The sequence below is a fragment of the Grus americana genome, chromosome 1, assembly GCF_028858705.1.
Source record: "Grus americana isolate bGruAme1 chromosome 1, bGruAme1.mat, whole genome shotgun sequence".
NCBI classification, from domain to species: domain Eukaryota; kingdom Metazoa; phylum Chordata; class Aves; order Gruiformes; family Gruidae; genus Grus; species Grus americana.
The window spans coordinates 172,677,296-172,693,008 of NC_072852.1; the positions used below are offsets into that span (position 1 = coordinate 172,677,296).

The 15,713-nt window shown below is 35.6% G+C and overlaps 1 protein-coding gene across 3 annotated transcripts in view; it reads right to left on the reverse strand.

Annotated features, from left to right (window-relative positions):
- Positions 1 to 15,713, reverse strand: part of SCEL (sciellin) — a 53,113-nt gene that overhangs the window by 19,826 nt on the left and 17,574 nt on the right. For all 3 annotated transcript variants that reach the window (XR_008577459.1, XM_054828491.1, XM_054828498.1), the window contains exons 6-10: positions 13,706 to 13,774; positions 11,790 to 11,852; positions 10,126 to 10,191; positions 8,223 to 8,255; positions 6,873 to 6,944 (exon numbers count right to left, since the gene is read on the reverse strand). Coding sequence is in view for 2 of the 3 variants with exons in the window: in XM_054828491.1 (XP_054684466.1) it covers positions 6,873 to 6,944; positions 8,223 to 8,255; positions 10,126 to 10,191; positions 11,790 to 11,852; positions 13,706 to 13,774 (303 nt within the window). In the remaining variant the exon portion in view is untranslated. The remainder of the gene's footprint in view (positions 1 to 6,872; positions 6,945 to 8,222; positions 8,256 to 10,125; positions 10,192 to 11,789; positions 11,853 to 13,705; positions 13,775 to 15,713) is intronic.

Genomic DNA, 15,713 nt, shown 5'->3' on the forward strand with positions numbered 1-15,713 from the left:
TATTTAGGGCTTGTGTGACAAGATCTCCAGAAATTAGCTAAATTTCTACAGTTTAATATCTCTGACCCTGAGTCAATATCAGCAAATGTTCCTTCGTTTGCAGAACAATTCTCTTCTGCATTATCTCATTTTATTAATGTTAGGTGTCTAATGTCTTCCTTGATTTAATGTATGAAAGACTTATGAACATGTTCAGTAAATAATCTTTAAAGGTATAAAAATGAATGTATGATGTAATCACAAATTATGATTTTTTTCCTTTTATGCTCCATATTAAAAACTTAGAGAAATTGAACTGTCTACATTTTACTGTGACTTTCAGTCTTGAGACAAAGATCTAATACTTTTCAGTCCTTCTGCTCTGTGAGATATGTTTGTGAATCTCACTTATTTTGGTGGATAATAGTTCTGTAATTCTGGTTTAACTGGTGACAAGTTGGATCACCATCAAAAAGAACAACTCAAATGAATCCCATCCAGATATTTAAGCATAGTTAATAATTTTGGGGTTTTGTTTTTGTTTGGGGTTTTTTTGTGTGTGTTTTTGTTTTGTTTTTTCTTTAAAACATTCAGAAAAAGTCTGAAATGGCATAGAAACAGGAAACATGTGAATCATGCCTACAAAAGAGTTTTAGTTATGTCATTAGTTGTTTGATAAAAGCAATTAAAACCTTTCTAATGTTTGTATCTGCAAATTCTGAAGGCAATGAAGAAAAGAATCAATAAAAATAGATTTTAAAAATTTTGATCACATTTTTCTGACTGTCCTTATATTGAAGCCAAATTGAAGTTGATCCTGGACATGTGTGGGAAAGAGAATGAGAAATGGAATTTTAAACAGACCTCAGCCATGCTCTCGAACCTCAAGTATCAGACAGGAGAATATGTGACCACAGCTCCCTGGGCATTCAATGAGTGCTTATTTAGCCTGTAAAAGTCTTGCTGAGCACATTTCTAGTTCCAGATGTTCCCTGATTCCTGCTCTTGCCTTGTTACCTAGAATTTCATCATCCCTCTTTGCTGATACACAAACGTTCACATAATACCAAGCACCACTATTGTAGGTGTTGTTTTATGGACCAGAAAACTGAAGGACCATACAAATTTCAGGAGACTTACTGTAATGTCTTTAATCAGTGGGGCACTTAATGTCAAATCCCAGGACACTCAGTGAGGTTTCAGATCTACTGTCAGCATTAGCATCAGCAATCCAGAGGCAGATCTACTGAAGGAGTCACACACAGTATTTTTAATAGATCTCCATCTGTTTTCTGACTAAAAGCCCTGAGCAGGATTACAAAAATAAGGGCATTTCTGACCTAGTCATGTCAACACAGAAGAAAACAAAAACAGCCGATTGCCAACCGGATCTTCCAAATCTGAACTAAAAGAGTTGGTCTAGAGTATATTAAGTAAAAGCCAGGCATCTCACTGGATAAAGCTTAACATAATGGGTCCGGCTGAATTTTGATCTGCCATCCTGCTTTACTGTTCCTATATCAGACTTTGTCATGTATAACTGAGAATGAATAAAGTCCTTTGAGAAAAGAGTGGCACTTCTTTTGAAGCAGGGTGTATTTCCTTCCACACGGCTATGCTCACTAATCAGTGCCAGGAGCCCTCATTCAGACCTTTCATCAATAACAGCCGAGGATGAAGGAACAGAAGAGGTCTGCAGTCAACTGTGAAAGCCGATTTATACTGTGCCAAAACCAGTGTAATACTTAGCCCAGAGGATTTTGGAGTTAAATACAGAGGAAGAAGTTGTTGATCAGAATGTTTTATAGGAGGTGGACTGGGAAAGATCACTGAGAAAAGGACAACAACTTAGTTTTGCTTAGAGGATATGTATGACCCTGTAAGCACTGTATTAACTTTTCAGTTAGGAGTAATGGGCTTGGATCTCTTCACATAAGCTCTGCAACAGCAAATCATTTACATCAACATTCCAAAAAGCTGTAAACCAGCATTCCACTGAATGCCGAATCTGTCACAGGCAGAAGGTCCCTGTCACTAGGAAGTGCCTTCTGCTGAAATGCAAAAACGTATCATCAAAAATGATTGCATTAATTTGTACTATCAAAAACAATTTAGAAAGTGTAAAGCCACATCACTTTACCACAAAGAAAAAAATTGTCATTGTAGCCAAAGCAAGATCCAGCTGTAGTTACAACTACCGAATTATGGATATGTCTACATGATTTCTGTTTTAGTATCCTTGCTTCCAATGTTCACAGAAGTGTCCTCCAGAACATTGTAGAGATCTCTTGAAAGTCTCACTAAAAAAAATGAAAGGAAATAAAAAGGACATCACAATGGAAAAGTCACAGAGGAATACCTGGTGTGGGAGTCATGCCTTCTAATTTTGGTCATCTAAACTTTAGTCCAACCTAAGATAATTCTCTAGGATGTTTCTAGTGGCTGTTTGGAATTGCCTGTCTCTCTCCATAGACCAGATTGCTCTTTTTCATGTAACAGGAACACATAATTGACCAATACCTGAAAACACACCTACATGTTCTATCAGTTTGGTGCTCTTTGCAGCTCTAGAACAATAAAGGTTTTATCAATAAATGTTCATTTAGGAGACCTGAAATGATGGGTTTACTTCTATTGGTTTGGAAAATTCCAAGTCAATACCAATTTAATAATATTTTTAAAATAATTTGAAAAAAAAAAACCTGTATCATTTTTTCCACTCTTCAAGGTTGCCAAATGTTGATAGACACAGAAAAATGTGTCCTTGTTATAAGAGATAGTTTAAGCACAGGTAATTAATGTGTTGATCTTTCACCATATTTTATAATGAAAACTGCTTGGGTCAAATAGGAATATCATTAAAAAGGAGAACAATACAAACATATTTAAAGCATTGTCTAAATTTGCTATCTTCTGACAGAAGTAATTGTAGTTAATTACCCTGACAGTATAGGAAAACTCTGTAGAGAACTAATATTCAGCGTACTGTACTTCATAGAAAATAAAATGCTAATGAGCCAAGAATATAGTATCTGCTTAATTAAGTCAGAAAAATATTCTAGTTCCTTGTCTCTGTTCCCTAGAACTTGCCTCTCTCATCCACATAAATATAAATACACAGCTGAAACATTTTCTTCAACCTAACTCTGCTATTGATGGCATACCAAAAAGACAGAATCACAGAATCACAGAATCACAGAATGGTAGGGATGGAAGGGACCTCTAAAGATCATCTGGTCCAACCCCCCTGCTAGAGCAGGATCACCTAGAGCAGGTTGCACAGGATCATGTCCAGGTGGGGTTTGAATATCTTCAGAGAAGGACCTCTCTGGACAACCTATTCAAGTGCTCTGTCACACTCAATGTCGAGAAATTTTTTCTCATACTGAGATGGAACTTCCTGTGTTCCAGTTTGTGCCCATTGCCTCTTGTCCTGTTGCCGGGCACCACTGAAAAGCATCTGGCCTCATCCTCTAGACATCCACCCTTGAGATATTTATAAGCATTGATAAGATCCCCTCTCAGTCTTCTCTTCTCCAGGCTAAACAGACCCAGCTCTCTGAGCCTTTCCTCATACGAGAGATGCTCCAGTCCCCTCATCATCCTTGTAGTCCTCCACTGGACTCTCTCCAGTAGTTCCCTGTCTTCCTTGAACTGGGGAGCCCAGCCAGAACTGGACACAGCACTCCAGATGCGGCCTCACCAGGGCAGAGTAGAGGGGGAGGATAACCTCCCTCAACCTGCTGGCCACACTCTTCTTAATGCACCCCAGGATACCATTGGCCTTCTTGGCCACAAGGCCACATTGCTGGCTCACGGAGAGCTTGTTGTCCACCAGGACTCCCAGTTCCTTCTCTGCAGAGCTGCTTCCCAGCAGGTCAACCCCAATCTATACTGGTGCTTGGGGTTATTCCTCCCTAGGTGCAGGACTCATGCTTATGTAAAAGTTTCTACAATATGCCCTGTGCCCCTACAGATGAATAGTCATTCACTGGTAGGAGACAATCTCACTACAGATGCTTTAAGAGCTGAGTGAGATCTCTAAGTTCTTATATAGCCCCTGTTACTACTGCCTCAAAAGCTTCTCCTCAAGTATGTCCAACACAAATTCTGATATAAAAGATAATAAAAGATAAATTCATTACTTCTACAATTTGTGAACTCTTGGAAATAAGACTTTTTGATTATTTGATCTGCATCTTTTGATGGTAATACCTTTGTTATTCCACTGGTAAATGTGGCCCAATGTGCCAAATATACTGTCACTTTCTGTATAGATCATATGCAAGGAAGCAGTGTAGTTGAATACAAGTGAACCCCGTATAAAAGCATTTTTGCTTCCTAACTATAATCATTAATGAATGTGTTAAACACCCTTAGGATGTTTGAGGAGATTTAGCAAGATTGCTCACAGAACATGGTTCTTTAAAAAATGCAGTTTTTTAAACAACTGCACTTAATGATTGCTACAATTCTGTAATGGAAAAACACAGAGTGAGAATCTTGGATCTCCACTGAAATGGAAATAAAACACAAAAAGAACTTGATAAACAATGAATAAAAGCCCCATTGAGTAAATCAGAAAAATGTTTCTCTATGTACCCAGTGCAGCACTCACATGCTGCTGCATTTGTAACATACCAAGAGACTCAATTTGAGGATGACCTATTATACTCTGAAAAATACACAATTATTAGATGGTGGTTATCTTTACTTTTTCTGGATCCTAGCCTACTTATGTTGTCTAGGGTACCTATAGATGCCCTAACTAATAATGAGATGCCTATTCCGTTTTGTTAATAATCTCAGAAAGGTGGAGGTCCATATGTCCATGCCTCCAGATATGCTATATATATTACTATATACTCTGTGGTTTAAGATGGATGTCACATCTAACTGTTGTGCTTGAAAACAATGCAAAAATTGCTTTTTACATTAAAAGAATCAGTGTTAGACCTTGCATGGAACAGTACACAGTAAAGCTTACACTTTTAGCCAAAAGAGATAGTATCTGACATCCTTTTTGGGTGAATCCTTTCCAAAAGATTTTCCTTGTGTTGTTGATGAGTTTGATAGAAAACAAATTTCTTTTTCCACCTATTTTATACTGAAATTAATTCATTATTCCTTTAACATCCCTATCAGAATCCTGAGTGAAAGACAAATAATCAATTAACTATGACTTAAAAAGTGTGACCTGAAAATCTTTCCATTCTAAGTAAAAATATACGAAATTAAAGGACATAAGATAAAATATTATTCTAATAAATGTCGGTGTTACTAGAAATACTTCTTGTGTAACTGTTTACTTCCCCTGTGCGGCACAATCATTTTTGCCAAAAGTGTAGTATTTATATGACATCTTTAATAGAAGAAAGGCATGTCTGCTGACAGCTGCTTAATGCATTTTTGGTTAGCGTAAATTTAACAAAAATCTGTAGTTTTGTGAAGCTGGCGCATCAGCAGCAGATGGATGACATCTGAAGCACCGGCCAAATGTAAAGAAATTATAGCAGCAGCAGAGAGGGCTGAATTTTGCCCACTAAGATTACAGGCTACTTATAGTTTATATACTGTCACAAATAGCTTTAGCAGTGCAATGTTACCATAGAAACTTGTAGACCAGTAAAATATTCCTCCAGCTCTCCACCAATGGAGGGACAGGAATACAAAGCTTGATATTATAATGAGAGCCACTGGGGGATGATGAATGTGAACTGATTGAGGGTAGGGATTAAGTAAGACCTTAACAAGCCTTTAGGAGTGAAGAATAGCTGTGACTTCCTTAGTTAATACAGTGACACATTTAATTCTCTAAGATTTCCCACATTTGTTGACAGGAAAATGTTTCACTGAAGCATCGCTTTTTTCTTAAGGATTACAGTCAGACATCTTTTGGATGTTTTTCTTAAATATTTTGTACTGGTTTTACATACTGGGGGCTTAGAGCTAGTGGGGCACAATTCAAAATAATATAGACTGCGGCTTCAGGCCTCAGAAAATTGTACGTTATGAATCAGATTAAATAAAATTATCCACTTTAAACTAATTTTACTGTCTGCACCATTTAATATTTCCAGGTAAAAACTGCCACCATATAAGCTACCGTAATTCTTGGTGCATATCTAGAAATCTATTTCTAATCCACTCACTTTTATATTGCATATTCAAGCATTTTAGTCTGGTCAAGGTCATAGAGTCAAATTTTTTGCACAGTTGTTGCTGATTGTTTTGAAAAATATAGCTTGTCCATTAACAGAGAACCTTACAATTTGCTGGAATTTCAGTTAAAAAAAAAACCCAAACCCAAAACATTTCTATGTCTTTTCCACAACTAGTTTTCACGGTACCCTGTACACTTTCCAAGATACATTACTACATATGCCATCTAACTTATACCACAAGAACAAGTCCATCTGTTTAAACATACTAATTTTGTCACACTAAATGGTATGTGTTGGTTTTTTTACTATTTAAAATGTTAACACTACAATGCACAGGTTGGGATTTTTTTATATACATAGTAGTGTGTAGATACTACCTCTCTCTCACAATTTATTGAAGCCCAAAGAGAATATGCTATATAGTCCATACTGCTGCAATTCATCTCCTTCCTATCATTTGCAGCAACTATCTGTATGCTGCTCTTTAAGATGCGGGCTACACAGACTGAAAGAAAAAAAAGGAAACGTCTGCAATAAGTTAGCAAATCAATGAGATGGAACTCAAAGTTTGTACTTCTAGGCCAATTGTTAGGATTAGATAAATGCTGCATTATCACATACCATGTCCAAATGAGTTATCAAATGTAGAAATCAAACAAATTGAGTAGTTAATATCACATTCATTAATTTCTATCAAAACATTGTTTTAATTATATCTACTTATGTTACCTTGCTGTAGCTTTATCATCCACATCAGTCTTTGATTTCTGAGGGGTCACCTGTTCTGATGAAAAGGCAGCCCTGCAATACAAATGGTGCAAACATACTTAATGAACAAGAAGATATCTGGAAACACAATATACCATTTAAATGGGTTATCATTGTAGATATTGTATTCCTTACAAGTGTAACCACAGTGAGTTTGGATTTTCTTTAAGAAATTTTAGTCTGATTTCTTCTTTAAAGATATATAATATATAAACATATATATAATATAATATTATATATATAAAGAGTTATGTAATAGTTTAGTTCCCTAGATTACTGCATCCGCTGAGCCTTTTGAAAAATTAGTATTCCAAGATTAGCTGTTTTGCTAGTATGGATATAGTGATAAAGTAGATTTTCTTTACTTTTGTTTCAAAATTATTTTAGCATTAAAGGAACTTTTAAATACTCTTCACTACCTACTAAATAAATTTTATTTATTTGGTAAAAGGTAACATTTTACTTATTCAGCAAAGTACTGATTTTTTAAAAAACTAAACAAGTAAACAATTACACTTTCCTATTTTTACTTATTTGTGTGAACAGTCAGATTGGTCACTACAGGAATACTAAAATTATAAGAAATTATAAGAAAGGGAGAAGGTGCTGACACAGTTGGAAATAAGAGTTACATGTTTCTTCAGAGAATCTTTCTATTAGGACAGCAACTAAATCACGACAAGTTGTGTAGCTGTCTTAATTATAAGCCATGAAATTACACGTTGGTTAAGTAATCTTTTCCTAATTTAGGCCACATGAAATGTACATTTAATTAATGAATTAACTTTAAAAAAATATTTTCTAAAATTAGAGCAACCTTTGCAGACACTCAAATGTTTAGAGTACTTTACATCAATTCATCTTATATTAATGCTGTCTATTACAAGCCTTTGCATGTGCACAGCTTTTTAATTTACCACTTTCTTTTTCTTCACTTTGCTCACGCTCTCTTTTTCATTCGCTCTTTAAAACATCAGTTTAACATAAAGGAGTATTTGCATTAGCAACATACATAACTGTGGAACTAAAATTGTGAAGCAGTTTTAAATTTTTTTATGCCGTTAGAGTTGTTTTTTCAACTTGAATAAATATCCAATGTGATATGTTCTAAGCTATGTGAAAATAATTACTTTTCTGCAAGGAAGAAAGTCTTCATGTGCTTCTGTGACATTCACTATGGAGGAACCCTCCCAAGTAAATGATACAGTCTTTGTATTACAAATAAATGTAAAATAATAATCAAGGTTTGTGCACAGGACTGTGTTGCATTTCTAAATATAAATTCTAAGAAGCAAAGTAAACAAGACATACGTTGTTGGAGCCTCTGAATTTTCTGAATTGGTCCTAGAGAAAGAAAAGAGTAAACATGTCAGAAACCAAGTAGCAAAATGCTAATATCGAAGCATTTTGCAAGATTTTAGATCAATAAACAGCAATTAATTTTGCTTTTCCTTCATTCCAAGATGGCAGTTTTCTTTATTTCTTAATGTGGAACATAATGCGTTTAGCTCAAGTAGCATAAATCTAAATTCTAATCATATTCTTTATATGTTACTAAGACAATCATTCTTCAATAAACATTCTCCAGTCAATCACTCTGATCTATAGTGTTTTGTTTTCAGCACATAATTCGCAACCAAAAAACTCAATTACAGTGAGCTGCTTATTTTCTTAGCTTCAATTGCAATTTCTTTTAAGTGTTCTGTAAAGTGTGCTTAATCAGCTTGGAACTGAGGCAAAGCACTGTAGAAGTTTACGTGTCATGCTTGACTATAAAATGCTAGAATCAGGTCTCAGAATCTCAAAAGGTAAGTAAATAACCAACCCCTACCAAAAAAACCCACAAACCCATGATTGCTGAACTCCCTTCCTGAGGACAGCAGAACAGTTCGCCATTCTCATATTCGAAGCAAAGACACAGCTCTGCGCTCCACCTGTCATTAAGACTGACAGTGACCTTATAAAACTGTGGTTGTTAGCATCTATGCATAGCATTTTATTTCCTGAAACTCACAGACAAGTAAAAGGCTTTGCTTTGGTGACTACTATTAGTTATAGTAATATTCACAATTTGAAATAGCTGTCACATCTTCAAAGCACTTTTAAAAGATAAACAAATTAATCATTTAATGGCCATCACTATTTAACCAACTGTCCTTGGTGACATTGTTAGAAGATCCAGGAAAGGTCATGAAAGCATCATAAAGAATATGCCTGTGTTTTGGTCTTCTCTGGACTATGAGAGCAGAGGCATAACTGGATAATTAGTGTGGAGAGGGACACAGGAATCCCCGCATCTTGTTGGAAGCTGGGCAGATGCCCTATAGAGGATGCATCCTATCCTATGCTTTCAAAATTACCATGATCATAGTGAGACATTGAAATGAAGCCAGATAAGTTTATCACAATTGACATACTAGAAATATCTAGTAAGCACTGGCTTAAAAGAAAATAAACTTTCGCATCTAGGAGCTATCTTTCTGCTGGGTGGTGAGTGACTTTGAATTTTGGCCAAGCAGATGGACACTAGTAAACACAGAATAAGATTAAAAATAATCGCTAAATTTTGTTTTAAGGATTCATCTTAAAGTCTTCCAGTGACAGAAATTCCATAAACTCCCTAGACCATGGAGATGAGAGCACAAGAAATGTTCTCTGTTCTCTTTCTGATCTGCCAGAAAGAAACCACAACTTTAGAAACAAACATTAAACTTTCATCTGCAAATAACTCTAGCCTGAGATTTTCTTCTAAACTATTTCTTGGACACCTAACTGAGAGCTGACTAAGCAGATCTTGTGGGTTTGTCCACATTGTTAACCAAAAAGGCCCAGGGTTAGCCCCTGGCTGTCAGACCAAATGGCACCAATAGATTACTGCCCTTATGACTAGTTTCTCTTTAGCAGATTTGTCTTGTGGAGACCTAACTGGAATACTCCAAAGCAAAACCATGAAGACAGCATACAAGAGTTGTAGAAAAATTTTAGGAGCACTTATGTAATCTCAAGTCACTCGCACTTCACATACTTCGAACTCAGTCAGTGCAGGGCGTCAAGCTGCTAAGAGCCCAAACAAGTATTTAGGCATGGGATACTTTCTCTTCACATGCCATCTTACTCTTTAAACTCAGTCCCTCAAAGAATTGCCCTGTTGGCTCACTCCCAAAATCAGCTCTAGCCAAGAATTAGGAAATAAGTAGCAATAATCAGTACTTACTCTTTGGTTTCCACTGTTTCTGTAGTGGTCTTACTACTCGAAACAGGGGGAGGCATCCAAGATTGCCTGTCAGTATAAACAAATAAATTCTTGAGTATTAGTTTAATGGGGCTAAACAGCATACTACGAATATTAGAATGTCATTGATGTAGAATTAACTGTAACTTTTCTTAAATTATTAGTATTTTGAAATATTGCATACAGATACTTTTTAGACCATTTTTTTTTCCAGACAACTGAATGGAATTGGAAATAATATAGTCATTTTAATTATTCTGAAAAAATGTATTCTCTGACTCTAGGGGGTGTTTTCTACAACATGAATGGGATAAATAAATGGATCATTCATGGGAAGGACAACCAGAGAGAATGCACAAAGGAAAGGGTGTTAACTATCAACCCAAGAAACACATTCAGGCTGTTATTAGAGGTCACATAAACATCATAAGCACTTTCAGTTCTTCCATTTTTTTTTCCCCTCAAAACTATCAATCCAGCAATTGTTTGTGAGGAAAAAGCAGTTGCACCATAAACAGTGCAGTTCAGTGATGGCCTTTCACGTCTGAGAGAGTTGGGGTTGTTCAGCCTGGAGAAGACAAGGTTCTGGGGAGACCTTGGGCCTTCCAGTACCTGTAGAGTGCCTACAGGAAATCTGGAGAGGGACTGTTTACAAGGCCATGCAGTGACAGGACAAGGGGTAATGGCCTTAAGATGAAGGGGGGTAGATTAAGATTAGATATTAGGAAGAAATTCTTCACTGTGAGGGTGGTGAGGCACTGGAACAGGTTGCCCAGAGAAGCTGTGGCTGCCCCCTCCCTGGAAGTGTTTAAGGCCAGGTTGGATGGGGCTTTGGGCAACGTGGTCTAGTGGAGGGCATCCCTGCCCATGGCAGGGGGGTTGGAACTAGATGATCTTTAATATCCCTTCTGACTCAAACCATTCTATGATCTTCAAAGAGCCTGAATAGAACTAGTGGGCTGAAAACACCATAAACTTCCACCAAATAAGCAGAGCTTTAATAAGAAAATGATATTTTAATTTCTGCTTCCATAATTCTACTCATCACAATTTTAATGCATGAAATATGGAAGGTAAAATCAGAAATGGACAGGATTTGTGGCTGGGAAGGATGCATAAAAACATGGCTATCACCAGCAGTACATTTTAGATTGAAAAAGTAGTTCTTTGTTCTACAATCTGTTTTTATTCTTGCCCAGGTAATACTATCGGACATCCAGATTTTTAAAGCTAGCCATGTATCGCGCAGAAAACCTTAGTGTGATTCATACGTACTGCAATAGCACAGGGTCAAGTTTGGCATCAGAGATTTCAGCTGGTCACAATTACAGTGAGCTGCAATGCTTTAAATTTAGAGACTGAAAAGGCATACGCTGAGTTAGGGTCTGCAGTAGGATTAACATCTCTTCTGCTATGTCCACCAAGCTCACAAAACTGCCTCTACAGAGACAACCTTGCAACACAGTACTGCCATGGAAAAAGCCAAAGCATGTAAAACAGGAATTCTTGAAGCTTGCTGAGGAGTCAGAAGTCAGAGCATGCTAGAGGAGAGAGTTGGTAGTGTTTTTTATATAATTGTGATACGTGAGGTTTAATAGAGTGCTATATATGTCTTCTGGCAACCAAGCAATGGTGGTAATGAATACCTTTTTTTCTTGATTGGAGAAGTCACAGCAGTGTTTGTAGATGCATTAGGAGTCCAAGATTGTCTGTTAAGGAAATATACTTAATTAATTCATTAATCTTCACTAAACGTATCATTTTAAATGAAAAAAAAAATCAAAACACCAATGATAAGAAATCATATTTCTACTATCAGAATGATACAACTGCATATGGTAAATGGTATGACTACGCTTATATATGCCACCTGAAATTTTAGAAGTACCTCAAAGGATACAAGATTTGGGACACTGTAAAGGATTCTGATGCTTAGAGAACAGATATGTCTTTACTTGACATCCAAAGTAATTTCTGACTTCTTAAAATCTTTACTTCTGTACCTACACTTTAATCTCCAACCACTGAAATATTAATCTTTAATTTTTTATACTTTAAATTTTATGTTTCTTATTCTATTATGTCAATGCTGCTCTATTTTCTGATGTGCCTGTAAAAGGAGCCAGTATTGCTCATACTTCTACCTATATAAATGCCAAGCCAGTGATTTTTCTCATAAAATTTATCAAAAAGTTATTGTCTTGTCCTCTGCAATTCTTAATGTAATGAAAATAAATTAAGAACAGAGATTACAAATCATTTTATTGCTCTTTGGCAGGAAAAAGTATATACCATTTAAGTCTCACTTAAGTCCCACTTCAGAATTCATGGTAGATCTATTAAAAAATCATCTCTGGACAAAATAACATAAAATCCAATTTAGGCGATGTTCCATGTGTCATCATCACCATGATTTACAACATAATGGTGCAAAATCATAATTTAAAAGAATGACCTCACTTGACTTCAAATGCCAGAGATACTCACTTGCTCTTCAGAGTAATATCTCAACACTTTGTAAGATGACTTTTAACTGCTGTGCTCAGTCTTCACTAGCAACTATATTCAGTGTAATTTATTACTGATAGAACACTACTGACACTGTTGAAGGCACACAGCAATATATTTGTCCCTTTACAATTATAACTATGGTGATTGAGGTCTTCTGACTTTCATTTTTTAAATAAAAATTTCAATTAGGTAAGAGCTGTAAGTTCTTTAGAAAATAAATTTTCAGTGTTGTGTAGTCATATTACATATATAAAGTGGCCATATCTGAATCATAACAACTTTTTTTTAAAAACATGTCAAAGATTTTATGTTAACTTATTTTAAATTAAAAATTGGTTTCAACCTGTTTTAGATAAAAGACTGACGTTCTGACAGAAGAAAAGCTTTCTACAGGAAAAAATCAGTTAGACTGTCTATCAGAAGAGTACTTTTATATTTTGGCACTCAAGTTTTCTATTGGCAATGTTCAATGCCATTTTCCACAGAAAACTTTAATTAGAATTTTTTTCATGTAGTCTTTCCTCAGAAATATGGGTTATATTTGGTAGAATTCATGCAGAGAAATGTCGAGTTCTAGAACATACCCACACTGAAGTGTTTTCAGAACACTCATTCTTTTTTGTATTTAAAATACTGTGTTTCTTAAATAATTGATATGTTGAGTAAATGTGTAATCTGAGCTGGTCTCTCTTTTAATCTATGTTGAGAAATAGGCATTCTTAAGGAAAATTCCCCTTATTCTAAAGAAAATGTCTGAGACACATCAGATGAGTTGTCCTCCAAAAGACCCTTTTTCTCCTCACTGGCTATAAAATGAGTCTATGATAACCTAGATATAGATGTCTGCATTCCAGACGTCAGGTGGTGAAATGAAGCCTACTGTTAGGCCATATATATTAGAAATTGTTTCTCTATATATTCTTGGTATGTACACATAATAAAAGTTATGATAATATACAATACTTAGATGATAATGTCTGATAAATTATACCTGATACATGATAAATTATAATACAGAATACTCAGAGGACAAAGTTTCCAAAACTCATACCTGTTGCTTTGCTTATTATTCAGAGTTGGAGACTGATTTGTGTTATCAGTATCACTTCTGGCTGCAATTCTGTCAAAAACACAGAAATGATTTATAAAACACACTCTAGATCTTTTTAAAAAATACTGTCAATAAAATTAAAAGATGGAGTATCACTTTGCTCTGTAAACAGATTAAAAATTCCCCAGTGTCACCTGTGTACAGAGTAAAAATTCCCCAGTATCAAAATAGGTATAGAACAGAAGCTGAATTAATATAAATTTAGTGCATTATCTGAAGAATCTAACCTGACTGGAAAAAGCTGTTTTAAAAGGTTATGTTCAAACAGTAATTGATATACTGTATCAAGCCTCATTGTTGTTAACAGTTAATTTATTACAACTCCTTTGAATTAGATCAGAATACTAGAAAGAAAGCAATGTTTTTCAGTCAAGCAGTACATAAACCATCCTCTTTCCATTTCCCTCAGCATCCCTTAAGAGATGCAACAGTATTATTTTCTTTACAGCTTTTAGAGATCAATGTGATTGGAAAATACTCTGGTATAAAACCCCTGATAAATCATAGTAGTGACCTACAGGAATAACATGTATCATAGGAGTTAGATTATTTGTGCTTGAATTGATTTTATTAAGCTATTAATTTATTAATACACTAAGAAAAAACCACATGATTTTTCAAGCCTTTTATGGATTCCACAGCCATTGCCTAAAACCCTTCCAAATTTTCACAGGAAGCACCATGTAGCTACCATAGTTGAAACAGCTTAAGTACTTATTTTATTTCAACTTTCTTCCCATATATGGAATATCCTTTAATAAGAACAGGGGAACTCCAAAAAGCTCAAATATAAAGTAATGTACATTGAAATAGATTACAAATACTAAATTGAGAGGGTTATCTTAAATATTTGGCTAAAACAGCTGACATATTTTGAGCTGCCACTTATTTACATATAGAAATTACTTAATTTCATTTATCTATTCTCATCTATAAGCTGAAGCTATAGATACAAAATAATTAATCTTAGAAGTATAATCTAACATTATGTACAAAACATTTTGTATCCTGCCTTCTGCCAAGCATCACAGAATACTGTTGTATTTAATAAAGAGCCTTCAAGGGAGCTCTGGGATGCAATCTACACCAGCAAGTGCTCTGTGCCTTTTTCAAATCTTCAATTTAATTGTGCAAATAACTATCTATCTCATATACACGGGCAGCTTGTGACTGTGACCGGCAGTTACAGTTACTCGAAAGATCACTAGAGGTCTCGCTAAACTTGCTAGCATTACTACAGATGCAAACACGAGCGTTTCTTCTAATTCACAACTAGCCAATGAACCAGCATTTCTTTCTTGTTTCATTTAGTATTTTCAAAATTTCAGCACAATACTTAAAGGCTCCAGCTGACATCCTACTCCACTGCTGCCCAATGTAGCAGCAGCTTTGAAAAAAGTAAAAGAAGAAAGGTGAGTATAATGTTAATTTCCCCTCATACAACTTTTCAGCTTCTGACAAGCAGTGGTCGAAGAATATCCTCTATTTCACCCAGAATGCTGTCTCCAACAGACACCTTTGGATCAATGATCCATTTACACATCTAATGTTTTTCTGAGCCAGCTGAAGTTTCTGGCCTCCACAATATCCTGTGGTGGTGAATCCTAATATATGTCTTGAGGTGGAAAAAAAAGTTCGTTCGTTCATTTTCTTTCTTTCTTTCTTTCTTTCTTTCTTTCTTTCTTTCTTTCTTTCTTTCTTTCTCTCTTTCTCTCTTTCTCTCTTTCTCTCTTTCTCTCTTTCTCTCTTTCTCTCTTTCTCTCTCTCTTTCTCTCTTTCTCTCTTTCTCTCTTTCTCTCTTTCTCTCTTTCTCTCTCTCTTTCTCTCTTTCTCTCTTTCTCTTTCTCCCTTTCTCCCTTTCTCTCTCTCTTTCTCTCTCCCTCTCTCTCTTTCTCTCTTTCTCCCTCTCTTTCTCTCTTTCTCTCTTTCTCTTTCTCTCTCTCTTTCT